Source organism: Suillus plorans, assembly GCF_016647745.1.
Source record: "Suillus plorans strain S12 chromosome Unknown HD556scaffold_2, whole genome shotgun sequence".
Classification (NCBI taxonomy): domain Eukaryota; kingdom Fungi; phylum Basidiomycota; class Agaricomycetes; order Boletales; family Suillaceae; genus Suillus; species Suillus plorans.
The window spans coordinates 181,778-196,699 of NW_024537386.1; the positions used below are offsets into that span (position 1 = coordinate 181,778).

Genomic DNA, 14,922 nt, shown 5'->3' on the forward strand with positions numbered 1-14,922 from the left:
CATTTACAGTCCTCGTTATCAATTAATCATTATATAAATTGTCTACTTTTGTTGAATGCATGGTGTTCCATCATGTTTTTTGATCTGAGTCTGAGTACCACCATGGCACATTACTGGCCAATCACTGAGAGAGATATCCACCATGTATAGCGGATGTATCATGACATTCATCATTTATACGTACTTGGACATGCTGCCTCAGATATGCAGGTAAAAATATAATATGTATGTCTTTGTGAATACACTCTGCTTATATCATTGGATGACCAAAATCTGTATGTCTCAATCAATACACCTCATTTACATCATCAGGTGACCATTAAACTGACAATTTCCATAGAGACGATGTAGCACTCGGACTGGTGTTGGTCGTGTATCCTGCCAATCTCACAGGTACCATACATGTGACATGATACTCCTCGACACTCCTTTCCCCTTCCGAGAGTTCTGTGCACTCGGCTGAGTCATCTGAAGGTCGTCCGTCTCCTTCCGAGGCCTGTATACACTTCCGATCCTCCATACCACGTCCTGTCCATGTCCGTCTGACTTCGCTGGTGCGTTTTTCACTTCAATTATCTGTTATTAATTATGTCTTAGGGGCACATATGTCGGAAAGCCTGATTAATACGTATAGCTGTGCGCCTCATGCACTATTACATGCATATCTCTGTAGCGGCTCACCATGAGTCTTATTACATTTCAGATGGCTTATCTCACTACTGGTTTTGCCTACGCAGATTCCAGACTTTCACACTGTAGGATATAATCTGGCTCGCTAGATACTCGCACTGGACTTCACTTTCCTTGCTATGAGTCATAGTTTGTAGAGTCACTTCGGATAGTCGTACTTCGCACAATCGATCTTTTGTTCAATTTGGAATGATTGTTTGGCCTGACTGCTGCCATTTCGCATCTCGGTATCTCTTAGTTTTCTGATAGACTTTGCCTAGTCGTATCTTGGTACTTCTGCTGGTCTTATACTTTAACATACTTTGACAAACCCACCGTATTTCTCTCTCGGAACCTTTGCTGTTTACTGGACATTCTCTGGATGCTTCGTGTAACCTCGGACCTTTGTTTCTAGACGTTGGACCACCTTCAGACACTTCAGACGCACCTTTGGAAACACAGAACGTGTTTTAGGTATCATTCCTGTTCTCTCATCTTCAATCTTGACAAGATATTCCTTGCATTTATATCAAGAGATAATTCTATAGGCAGTCTCTTTGGGATGAGCATTACACTCGCACATTGAGTTCTAAGGTAATACATTTTGTAGCACCTACAACGAATCAACTCTTTACAATGAACATCTTATCTTAGGACAGATATCACCTAAATAATTAATGTATATCCTACAGAAGTCACACAGAGACCGGTGTAGCACTCAGCCTCGCGCTGCGCACATATTCAGCTATTTCCCAATGCATGTCGCACACAAATCACTTCCCAATGTTATCTGACACTTACCCGCTCAATCCAATGTTTATCCACTAATCCGATGCTAACCCGACAAAGTCTGATGCTAGTCCGACGGACCTGACATTTCCTACGCATTGGACCTGATACTTTCCCGCGCACTTGTCCTCCCTATGTCCTGTCCTGTTGTATCTATCCCCACTAGGTGCACAGTTATTCATTTTCATGTCACTAACACTGTAGACTGCGTTATTACATGTCTGCAGTACCACATGTCTTATTACATAGGACATCGGATCCAAAAATTACCACTACTACTTTCACCTATAGCACTCCGAAATTCTACATAGATACTATATATTTCGCATACCTCCTACTTACTTATTTACCTTTCTACCTCTGAGTAGGAGGAGGTCATTAGATATTTGTAGTTCTTTGTTGAATTCCGCAAATATCATCCTTTTCTTATCCGAAAACACTCCGAAAACACTGACACTAACCCACCATTCACTATCCCTGACATTCCTTACATTCCTGACACAAATCCAATGAGACGTAACCTGCTAACCTGAACAAAAACATCGGACCCGACATTTTTACCTTCGGACTCGTAATTATACCTTTGGACTTTGTTTCCTGCGCTTCAGACTATCTTCCTTTTCATATAACTGATTATTCTAATACCTTACAGCGAACCCCTCGGGTCGAACGAACTTGTCTTGCAAGTATAGCAGACTAGGCCATGCAGACCACAACATTTTTATATTGCTGGTTACTTACTTCATGTAGTGTCCAGCAATTGTTGTCTCATTACACTGGTGTAAAGAGTTGATTCTGTGTAGGCGCTACAATAGTGTTACCTTAGAACTCAATGTGCGAGTGTGATGCTCATCCCAAAGGACTGCCTATAGAACTATCTCTTGATATAAAATGCAAGGGATTGTCTTGTTAAGATAAAAGAGGAGAAAAGGAAAGATACCTAAAGTGCATTCTGAGTTCTGAAGATGTGTCCAAAGTACCGAAGTACTTGTCTGATGTAAAGAGTTGATTCTGTGTAGGCGCTACAATAGTGTTATCTTAAAACTCAATGTGCAAGTGTAATGCTCATCCCAAAGAGACTGCCTATAGAACTATCTCTTGATATAATATGCAAGGGATGTCTTGTTAAGATCGAAGATGAGAAAAGGAAAGGTTACCCAAAGTGCATTCTGAGTTCCGAAGATGCATCTGAAGTACTGAAGTACTTGTCCGATGTGAGCAAAAGTGGTCCAAAGTCAAGAAACAAAGGTCCAAGGTTGTGCAAAGCATCCAAAGAGCTTCCAATGAACAGTGAAGGTTCCAAGAGAGAAATACAGTGGGTATGTCAATGTATGTTGAAGTATAAGACTTGCAGAAGTACCGAGGTACAACTAAACAAAGCCTATCAGAAGAACTAAGAGACAGTGAGATGCGAAATGGCAGCGGTCAGGCCAAACAATCATTCTGAATGAACAAAAGATCAATTGCGTGAAGTACAACTATCTGAAGTGACTCTACAAACTATGACTTGTAGCAAGGAAAGTGAAGTCAAGTGCGAGTAGTTAGTGAGCCAGATTATATCCTACAGTGTGAAAGTCCGAAATTGCATAGGCGAGAACAGTAGTGAGATAAGCTATCCAAAATGTAATAAGACTCAAGGCAAGCCACTACAGAGATATGCATGTAATAGTGCATGAGGCACGCAGCTATACGTATTAATCAAGCTTTTCGACCTATGTGCCCCTAAGACATAATCAATAACAGATAAACCAAGTGAAAATGCACCAGTGAAGTCAAACAGACACAGATGGGACGTGGTATGGGGGACTGGAAGTGTATACAGGCCTCGGAAGGAGATGGACGACCTTCAGATGACTCAGACGAGTGCACAGAACTCTCGGAAGGGGAAAGGAGTGTCGAGGAGTATCATGTCACATGTGTGGAATTGGCAAGATACGCGCCCAATGCCAACCTGATGTAGGAATACAACACAGAGTGGGGCTATAAAAAGATGGCTCCAAACTGATATCTTCATGTTGTGATCTTGCACTACCTAGTCTGCTATACTTGGTGAGACAAGTGCATTCGACCCAGGGGTCTGCAGTCTGGGAATAGTTTTGGGGGTCAGTGAGTGATGTGGGATCAATAGTCTGAGTGCGGGAAACAAAGTCCAAAGGTATAATTATGATGTCCGATGCAAAAGTGTTGGGTCTGATGTTTTTGGGGTTTGGGGTTATTGGGTTTGGGTTTGGGGTATTGAAAACTAATAGTGACATGATAGTGTGTGTCAGGAAAGTGAGTGGTATGCGCAATAATAACGGGCGGTGAAGGAACGATGATATTCGCAATGTCAACTAAGAACTACGAAATATCAGGTTTGACCCCTAAGCGTCAGAGAACGGCTCTCCTCTACTTGGATGATGATGATGCTATGGGGAGTCCAATATTTATGTAGATACATAGAAATCTGGAACCCTACATGCGAAAGTAGTAGTGCAATATTTTCAGGTCCGATGTCCTATGTAATAAGACATGAGGCGCTGCGGACATGTAATAATGTGGTCTACAATGTTAGCAATGTGAAAACAGGTAACTATGCACCTAGTGGGGCTAGTGAAATGACACAGGACATAGGTAGGATGAGTGTGCGCAATATCTGATAGTCCAATGCGAAGTCCGATAGTCTGATGTCCGAAGTCCGATGTGCAAAGTCTGATGTCTGATGTTTTCGGGTTTGGTGCGTTGTAACGAGACAACAATTGCTGGACACTACACAAAGTAAGTAACCAGCAATATAATAATGTTGTGGTCTGCACGTCCTAGTCTGCTATACTTGAAGACAAGTGCGTTCGACCCGAGGGGTTAGCTATCTGGAATAAGTCTGAAGGTAGTGAAATGATAAGTGATCAAAAGTCCGAGCGCGAGAAACAAAGTTCGAAGGTATAATCACAAGTCCAACGCCAAAGCGTCGGATCTGATGTTTTTGGGTTAGTGGACTAGCGGGTTTCAGGTGCGGGTTCAGCGGATTACGGAGAATAATGACAACAAATGTCAGAAAAGCGAGCGGTATGCGGTGAATATCAATAATGACGGTTATTTTGGATAGAAAGAGTGGTAATATTCGCAATGTCAACTAAGAACTACGAAATATCGGGTTTGACCACAAAGTGTTGGAGAATGGCTCCCCACCACTTGGATGATGAATAATGCTCGAGGTCAGTCCAATATATATGTAAGTATGTAGAAATGCGGAACCCGTAGGCAAAAGTAGCGGCCGATGATTTCGGATCCGAAGTACATGTAAATAAACATGAGGCGCTGTGGACTATGGGAAAACATGTAATAGTGTTTGCTACAACGTGAGTAATGTGCGAAATAATGAACTATGCACCTAGTGGGGCTAGCAAGACAGGACAGGACACGGATAGGACAAGTGCATGGGAAAATATCGGGTCCACTGCAGCCAAAATGTCGGGTCCACTAGTCAATGAGTCGGATTGAATGAGAAGTGATTATCGTGCAACGGGTATTTGGCGTGGATCATGGAATAGCTGAATACGAGCCTAGTGCGAGCTCAAGTGCTACAGCGTATTGAGTCGGATATGATAGGGAATGATTTGGGTAATGATTAGCATTGATATGCATTGGAAATTAGACCTCTACGAGGCCACAGAGATGTCAGTCTCTACACCGAGTGCTACACCAGGCAACCAAATATTTTTGAACATAATCGCATATATATGTATGATTTACATGGTACTATGACCCAATGCGGAATGCACAATCAATGGGTAATGCACAATGCACTCCAGAGCTCATAACTCTACATATATTTCATTAGGAACAGCTGGAGTACAAGTATTAGCATATATTCAATTAGTGATGTTCCGGCCTGGCTTCAGCTCAAAGCTCTGGCTTCAGCTTGGCCTATGGGGGCTTAGGCTTACCAGAATTCAAGCCTAGGTCATGAGCCCAAGCCAGCCGAAAGCCAGGGCTTGAGCCAGACCAGGCCATGGCTCAAGTACATGACAAGATGGAATATAATATCAGCAAGTAGTACAACCAAATGTCTAGTATACTATCTCAAAGTCAGACAACTTGTCATCAGCATCATCATGTGAAATCAAGGCATCCAAACTGTCCTCCTCACACATAATTCAGTACAATATTTCCGACCTAGTCGAACAGCCCAAGGTTGAGAATCTGCCCACTTAAGCGGGCCATCCGAGGCAGGCCCATATACAGATAGGACGGGTGGGCCAGCCACAAAGACAATTTCCATTGGTGATGGGTGAGCTACTGGTATGCGGGCCTGTCATGAAGCAATAAGATAATTTCCGGTGATGACGGGGTGGGCCATTAGTATGATACAAGTAGGCCGGGTGGGCCAGTCAGGAAACAGTAATGACAGGTGGGCCAATATCTAATAGTTGCAGACCAGGTGAGACCAGAATAGAAGGGACAGGACGGGTGGGCCCATTAGTATGATACAAGTAGGCCGGATGGGCTGGTCAGGAAACAGTAATGACAGGTGGGCCAATATCAAATAGTTGCAGACCAGGTGAGACAAGAATAGAAGGGACGGGACGGGTGGGCCCATTAGTATGATACAAGTAGGCCGGATGGGCTGGTCAGGAAACAGTAATGACAGGTGGGCCAATATCAAATAGTTGCAGACCAGGTGAGACAAAAATAGAAGGGACGGGTGGGCCAAGAAGTGGACCCGTTAGTGATGTCCGGGTCGTTCCTGGTACCGACGGATGGGCCAAGAAATGGGCCTGAAGATTCTCCTGTTACAGTAACATTTAACCCCTATCTTCATTTCTTTTGTTCTACTTACAAACGGACCGTCCGTACCATGCTTATCTCTTATCTTCGCCAAGCGGGCTGTCTGCCTTATCTTTTCTCTTATCTTGCTTCTATCTTGATAAACACTTACAAGCTCCGCTTGAACACTTGTATATAAACCTAGCTATCTATGGTTGTATTCTTTACTTTAATCTACTGGGTTCTACCTGGAACATCGTCCTTCAGTAAGGTCTCCAACCTTACTGTCTAGAACTACTACTCTAAGGGAGTCAGCGACACTCGCCTTAGCCAGAAACCTTGATCTCTCATTCGAGAGCAGACATCCGTCTATCTGGCATTCTGCCGATTGTCTATTCAGACATAGATAGCTCGACTCATCCCAGTCGTAACAAAAGATTAAAGTCTTATCAACTGAACCGTTGCCATCTGCAACGAAACCGACACCACGACTTCGTTAACTCCCTTGATCGGAGCCTTGAACTTAGGAGCCTTACCAAATATTCCTCCTTTGAACACCATGACGACCAAAACCAAAGATATAGAACTCAAGATCGGCTCCCCTCCCGAATTCGATGGAAACCGAGAAGAATCCAAGAGATTTATGATGAAATGTCACGCGTACCTTGATATCAACGATCAGGTATACAACGAAGACAAAAAGAAGATTATCCTAGTATTGTCATATATGACAAAAGGGAACACAGCAATATGGGCAGAAGATTTTATGGAAGCAGCCTTAGATCCTAAAAGAAAGGATACCTCCGGGCAGATGATCGGCTACGGAACCTGGGCCACATTTAAAAAGGACTTCGACGAAGCCTTCAAACCCATGGACCCTGCCGGAACCACCATGATGAAGATCCGAGGATTGGAAATGAGAGGAGACCTCCACACCTACATCTCCAACTACAAACTCCTCGCGCACAGGGCAGGAATGACCGAACAAGCCCCCCTTATCGAGTTCTTCAGACAAGGTCTAGACTACGGGCTTCAAGACAGCATGCACCGTACCGGTGAAAGTCTCGATGACTTTGACACCGTAGTCAACACCTGCATCAACCTTGATAACGCTTTCCAAAGGTTGAAGGCTATCAAAAGAAAAGAGAGACCCAACCAGCAGAAGAAGAAGAACTTCGGGAACAAACATTATGTTCCCAGAAGAAGCGACAATATGGAAGTCGATCGCATAAGCCGTCTGTCAGACGCAGAATTAAAGAAACATCTCAAAGAAGGAAGATGCTTCAAATGTCACCAAGTAGGACATCGCGCCAACGACACCTCCTTCCACCCTAGAGAAAGGGACCAAATCCGGAGAAACAAAGAAGAAGAGAGCAGCAGCGATGACGAAGTCGAAAGTCGCGCTTCCTCCTCCAGAACTCCTATCAGGAGAAAGAAGGAGAAGAACGAAGAAGATACCCCGAAAAGAAAAAACACCGATCCGAAGGAAGACTATGAAAGAGAAGATGAAAGAAGAAGAAGAAGAAGAAGAAGACAGCGACTTTACCGAAGTAGAGCGTCGCTTCATGGAAGTGGATTTTTAGAAAGGAAAACTGCCTCGACGTCAGTACTCCCTATGTTACAATAACATTGCATGAGTCCCCTTGCCACCATGCCCTCTGCCACCAGCACGGCTATAGACGATACCCAGGCCTCTCCTGCCTTGGGATAGAACACAAAGAAGAGAACCCCGGGAGATGCCGGATTAGGTAAGCGGTCTGGACCGCTATGACGACATAGGTCTAGAAGACCTATTCTTGTTATCAAGATAGAAGGCAAGCCTCGTGTTGCCTCGTGTACTGATAGAAGGATGCCTCGTGCTCCTTATCATAGATAGAAGCCTGCCTCGTGCATGCTATCTCTGACTCGATAGATAAGCAGATTAGAACCCAGCTTCAAGCTGAGCTTAGATACGATAGAGTAGCCTTATATAAGGTAGACGATTAAAGTAGATGCTCCTTACTTTAATCTACTAGGTTTTCATCAGAACTTCCTCTGTGTGATCATCCCAATCACTCAGTCTAAGCCGCACCTTAAGGAAAGCCAACGCTACCTTAAGTGGAACCCCCGAACCTCTCATTCGAGAGAAGATCCCCGTCTCTCCAATAGCGAGCCCGCTATCAGATTAGGCAATCCGCCTAAGGAGAGCTCGAACTATCCTAGTCCGTAACAAAAGATTAAAGTCTCACATTCCCGGCCCTGCTCATCACGCACCGCCGTTGAATCGATACCGACCGCACCGCTGAGACAAGCGTAGACCTCTACTCTCGTGACCAAATCGCCGAGATCGGCGTAAAGCTATCCACAAATTGTCAAGACAGACGTACGAAGCTTTGAATCCTTAAGCCCATCACTGTCCCTTCGCACTACTCCCTCTACCATGAACGCACCAACACAGATCATGATGATCAGAAGAAATACCGACGCCGCCGCCAACCTTTCAGGAATGGAGACAAGACACCACCTGAAGCAACGACGATGCTTTTCTTGCCATCACGTTGGACACAAAGCCAACGACCACAAGTGCCCGATGAGGAGAAAGATTATCGAAGAAGAAACAGTCCGCAAGACAGCGGCTGGTAAGGAGAAGACTGGACCGCTGATAGTTATTAACAAGAACAGCGTATCCAAGAAGAAAGAACTACGGGTTGCCGCCACCCTTATGTCCATCACTAAGCCGCCCATCACAACCACCATGGTTATAGATTCGGGCGCATGCGACTCATTTATAAGCAGAGAAATCTGCAAGAAATATCGCATTAGAACGCACCTCCTTCAGAAACCAAAAAGGGTAATGAACGGAGACGGAACGATAGGAGGCAACGTCAAAAGATTTTGCCGACTCATCATAAAGATCGACGACCGAGTAATGCACGGACGATTCCTCATAATGCCGCGCTTAGACGACATCTTACTCGGATTCACATGGCTGGCCGCTGTGAAACCAGCCATAGACTGGAAGAAAGGCACGGTAACTATCCCTGCCACAGACAAGTCGAAAGGACTTGAGAGAATGATTGAGAGAGGTAGGAAGAGGAACGGGTTGAAGCCGCTCTTCCGTAAAGAAAAGAGGACGCGAAACACGCGCCAAAGAAGGGAGGTAGGCACCCTGACGAAGAAGAAAGAAGAACTCCGAGATGAGTATAAACTAGATCTGACAGAAGCACCTGTCACAGAGAACCTCCGAGATGAGGCTAAACTACCAGAACCGGCTGATTCGCCGATGGAAGATCTCCGAAACGAGTCGAAACTAACTTCAGGACAACGGAAATTCGAAACGGCATTAAACCCGATCGAGAAACTCCACGAAATCCTTGAGTACGCACCGGCTACCAAGCCGTTGGAACCCCACGCCTCGACATCCCAGAACGTCGAGAAGAAGTCCACGAGACAGTCGGACTTAGTTGCCACCTCACCTCCTGCAGATAAATATAGATTTTCTGCAGTACCTGCCCAGATCTTAGGAAAAGGCAGAGCCACTTTCGACGAGGAACCCCCTCGTGCAAAGATCCCAAGACCGGCCCCTGAACCGGAGAAAACTCAGAAGTACGTCTTTTCAGCAGAACCTGCTTCGGTTCTTGGAAAAGGAAGATCGGTAGTCACGGCAGAAGCGCCGTCACCGAAGAAACTCCGCCACGAGTATAAACTAGCAAAAGACGAACCGGCCGCTGATCAATGGATCAACCAAGCCGAGCCGATCGTTTCTTTCCCAGAACGATCGAGAACCGCACCAGTCACTCGCCCTTTCCTCGTGCCCACACTAGCCGATAACGAAATGATGGACGACACTGACGATGAAGATAACGACGAGATAGTCGTTCATACTGCCTCCGCGGCCCCTGCCATAGCAGAAGAACCCGCGATGACTCCGATGGAAGTAGATCGGATTAAACCGCAGAACTACTTCCAGCGAACGATAAAGCGTATCGCAAGAAACTGTCCCCGCCAGGACGACCCTGTGGATGTTAGATTATTCCAGGGAGAGATCGCACCAGTCACGGATCAGTCTGACCCTGACTGCGGAAAACTTGATTTAGATTTCTAAATTTGATCGGTGATCAAATGGCCTACTTGGGGGGTGAAATTCTCATTTAAAAACTCATTTTACCCTTAATTCCCCTCACATCGGCCGCACCCTATCTATAAATATCGACAATCAACGGGAGTCCGGCATGACTATAAACTGTGCGGAAGTCCGGCATGACTATAAACTGTGCAGAAGTCCGAGATGACTTAAAACTATCCTGAGTCCATCACGACCCTAAACTGAGAATAGAAGGACGAACCCGGAGATACGGACCCCTTCACTTTGAAGACAAGACTAAACCACCGAGAAACTCCTGCAAACTCCGGATGCCTTACCTTCGCCACTGTCCGGAAAGACGCTAAACTATCACGAGACGAACTCCACGGAAACTCCTGAAAGCCCATGGAACCCTCTAGAACGCCGATCGAGAAATCAACCAAAAGAACACCTCGAAACGACATATCCCAGATCTTGACTGAATTCGACTAAAACGAAAGATCAAGACACGCACGTCCGCAATGACGCAAAACTTCCACTTCTGATTGTCCGGAAAGACATTTAAACTATTGGACAAAAAGGACGAACTCCGGAAAACTCCTGCAAGCTTCGGAACCCCTTATCCAATGATCTCGATCTTAAAACAAAAATTGAAGAAGACCCCCGCGTATCCCACGCATAGAACCTTCGATATCTGATGTGAACATCTAACAAAAGATAGAAGAAGAAGATCCTCCGGAACGAGGTTAAACTATCAAGAAATGAACTCCATGGAAACTCCTGCAAGCCCACGGAACCTTCGAGAACCCGACTCATCACGGCAATGACCAACACCCTCTGATGAAGATTCCTGAACCTTGATAACCAACAAAGGATAAAGGAAAGAACGCACCTATCACGGCACTTCCCTCTGATAGCGAGAAAACGAGGCATCGATAAGCCCTCACGATTGAACCTTGATAGGAGATAAGAGTTATAGAAACAAAAGATAAGCATGAATCAAACGGAGCTTGAAACGATCTGGAAAGACATATAAACCCTGACTTTCCCGAACATCCTTTCCACGAACCTCCATCATGTCGACCTCTATTGAAGAAAACTCCCCCATCATTATAACACTGAAGGACTCCGACTACGGACGAATCCTCAGAACGATTGAGAATAGCGCGTTCAATGAAACGGCTATCTTAACACCTGCGTACTCCCAAGTGATCGACGACATCCTTGGAGAACAAGACGCCAGACTTGCAGCAGGCACTTCCCTTGCCGTCTGCATTATAAAAACCACGAAGCTACTGGAAGATGTAGTCAATCGTGTTGACCTTGATGAAGAGACGAAGAAACTCGCCGTCATTCATTTACAGAAACGGATCCGCGGCCTCGCACTCCATCTACTCCCGCTTGACTTCCCCGTCATCGCGAACCAAGCTGTTAAAACAGTAGAAACCAGAAAAGCCAAGGAAGAAGAAATCCGTCTGGTACGCCCATCTAGAAAACGAAAGGCTACCACAGATCGTACCCGCATAACGTTATGCCAGCGTTGCGGAGGATACGGACATCATTGGAAGAAGTGTCCTGATTATGTTTGTTGCATTTGCGATGAACTAGGACCCGACCATTTGTCCATACATTGCCCTGGACTCAACGGACGCATTGTCCTACAAGAGTTTACAGATGAAGAGAAGCTTTTTGAAGCTATCTCAGATTGGGAGCACAACCACAAGGCGCTCGCGGACCTAGAACTTCGGCATCCCACCGAACTGTCCCTTGACCCTGAAACTCCCTCAGCACCATCCGCCTCCATGTCTACGAAACCGGCGCTGCCGTCCTTGACAATGGAAGACGTCGAAGATAATCAAAGTCGGTGACTTTGACGATAGTAGAGGGGTAATGTTACAATAACATTGCATGAGTCCCCTTGCCACCATGCCCTCTGCCACCAGCACGGCTATAGACGATACCCAGGCCTCTCCTGCCTTGGGATAGAACACAAAGAAGAGAACCCCGGGAGATGCCGGATTAGGTAAGCGGTCTGGACCGCTATGACGACATAGGTCTAGAAGACCTATTCTTGTTATCAAGATAGAAGGCAAGCCTCGTGTTGCCTCGTGTACTGATAGAAGGATGCCTCGTGCTCCTTATCATAGATAGAAGCCTGCCTCGTGCATGCTATCTCTGACTCGATAGATAAGCAGATTAGAACCCAGCTTCAAGCTGAGCTTAGATACGATAGAGTAGCCTTATATAAGGTAGACGATTAAAGTAGATGCTCCTTACTTTAATCTACTAGGTTTTCATCAGAACTTCCTCTGTGTGATCATCCCAATCACTCAGTCTAAGCCGCACCTTAAGGAAAGCCAACGCTACCTTAAGTGGAACCCCCGAACCTCTCATTCGAGAGAAGATCCCCGTCTCTCCAATAGCGAGCCCGCTATCAGATTAGGCAATCCGCCTAAGGAGAGCTCGAACTATCCTAGTCCGTAACACCCTACCCCTGTACAACTAATACATTCTATCAGAACCAGAAATGAATTAAGAATCCCTGCATCCATTTTTTCCGATAAACGCGTACAAACCGTCGAAACATCCATGATCATCGACTCCGGAGCATCCGGAACCTTCATAAGTGATGCCTTTTGTAAAAGGCATAAAATCAAAACCCATAAACTGTCTCAACCCTTCCCCATCATCACCGCAGACGGATCAGATGCTCAAGGAGGGCTCATCTCCTGTTACTGCGTACTCACGATCAAAATTGATCAATGAACCATGATCAGAAAGTTCAATGTAGCAAAACTCGCCAAACAAGACAAAATCCTCTTAGGATTCCCTTGGCTTGCAGCATTAAAACCTCAGATTGATTGGGAAACCAAGACGGTGTCACTCCCACCAACGAAGAGATCGTTAGCTATAGAAAAGAACATCGATAGGAGGCGACAAAGAAGATCCCTCCCACCTCTTTTCAAAAAGACGAAGATCGTCGAAAAGGAAACCTCTCAAGTTTGGGTAAACTCTAAACTGCGGAAGCCAGTACAGGTGAAGGTGGCAACTAATGAAACCACCTCCCCCTATACCGCTTCTGTAGAAGAAGAAGTAATGGATGAAGAAATCCCCAACTATGACACTAAAGACGACGTTTGGTCAGAAAATTTTAGACCCCCAGTCCTCGACCCTCTAGCCTATCAACTAGCCAACGATGAGATACTCGTTGAATACGCCACTGACGGATCAACTATGCGTGTCATCGAAGATCTATCTTTCGATACCCCGCTCGTTCATGATGGAACATCGAAGAAGGAACAAAACTTTGGAAAAACAAGTAATAAAGCCCAAGAATTCGCAGTCGCAGGAGAAATAGAAAAACAGAAGAAGACTTTTGAAGAGCTCGTTCCCCCCTTCTTACACCCGTACCATGTTTTCGCCAAAGACGGCCTTAACAAACTTCCACCCGAAAGACCTGGAGTAGATCATCGCATCGATCTCAAACCAGGATTCATACCCAAAACATCAAAGGTTTATCCGTTATCTGGAAAAGAACGAGAAGCCGTCAAAACCTTTATTGAAGAAAATACCAGAAAAGGTTTCATTGTCCCATCTAAATCTCCTCAGGCTAGTGGATTCTTCTTCGTAGGAAAGAAAAGCGGAGAGTTACGTCCCTGTCAAGATTACCGATATCTCAACGATTGGACTATACGAAACCAATATCCCCTCCCCCTGCCGAAATCTCTCATCGAACGACTCTATGATGCCAAATACTTCACAAAGATTGACATAAGATCGGGATACAATAACGTCCGAATCCACCCTGAAGATCGCTGGAAAGCAGCGTTCACCATGCAAGAAGGATTGTTCGAGCCAACAGTCATGTTCTTTGGACTAACAAACTCCCCGGCAACGTTCCAAGCGTTTATGGCAAAACTCTGTCAGCAGCAGATAAACGAGGGGTGGTTGGTCATTTATATGGACGATCTTTTAATCTTCTCGAAAGATCTTCAACAACATCGAAAACGCACAATTGAAATCCTTGACATCCTTCGGAGGGAGAAACTGTTTGTCAAGCCGGAGAAATGCACTTTTGATGCTCAAGAAGTGGAGTACCTTGGAATGATAATTCGACCCGGAGAGGTAGGCATGGAACCTGCCAAAGTGGACGGAATGAAGCACTGGCCAACCCCAGAAAACCTGAAGGATACGCAATCGTTCCTAGGGTTTTGCAATTTCTACCGAGCGTTCATCGCTCATTACTCTGATATTGCCCGGCCCCTCATTGACCTTACAAAGAAGGACCACCCTTTCCTATGGACGAACGACTGCCAGAACACTTTCAACAGCCTTAAAAACGCCTTCTTATCGCAACCAGTGCTACAAAACCCTGACCCGACTCGACAATTTGCAATCGCCACTGACACGTCGCTTGCAGCAACTGGAGCAGTGCTGTTACAGACCGATGAGAACGGGATGTACCATCCATGCGGTTATTTATCCCAATCATTCAACCCCGCAGAACGAAACTACGAGATCTTTGATAGAGAATTACTGGCAGTCATCCGAGCACTCTCGGAATGGCGTCACTACCTTGAAGAAAGCCCCCACACCGTAATTGTATTTACGGATCACATGAATCTCCTATACTTCCGCTCCGCTCAAAAGTTGAC

The 14,922-nt window shown here is 45.5% G+C and overlaps 2 protein-coding genes across 2 annotated transcripts; one reads left to right on the forward strand and one right to left on the reverse strand.

Moving 5' to 3' along the window:
- Nucleotides 1–1,314: 1,314 nt before the first annotated feature.
- On the reverse strand, nucleotides 1,315–2,013 carry HD556DRAFT_1302835 (uncharacterized protein; the record flags this gene model as incomplete). The annotated part of the gene is made up of 5 exons (XM_041299551.1): nucleotides 1,315–1,335; nucleotides 1,471–1,504; nucleotides 1,540–1,620; nucleotides 1,801–1,953; nucleotides 1,988–2,013. 5 exons carry the CDS (start codon nucleotides 2,011–2,013, stop codon nucleotides 1,315–1,317), a joined length of 315 nt encoding a protein of 104 aa, XP_041166800.1.
- Nucleotides 2,014–11,343: 9,330 nt separating this feature from the next.
- HD556DRAFT_1302836 (uncharacterized protein) lies at nucleotides 11,344–12,135 on the forward strand (the record flags this gene model as incomplete). The annotated part of the gene is made up of 1 exon (XM_041299552.1): nucleotides 11,344–12,135. The coding sequence occupies one exon, from the start codon at nucleotides 11,344–11,346 to the stop codon at nucleotides 12,133–12,135; it is 792 nt and encodes a 263-aa protein (XP_041166801.1).
- Between the last annotated feature and the right edge of the window lie 2,787 nt (nucleotides 12,136–14,922).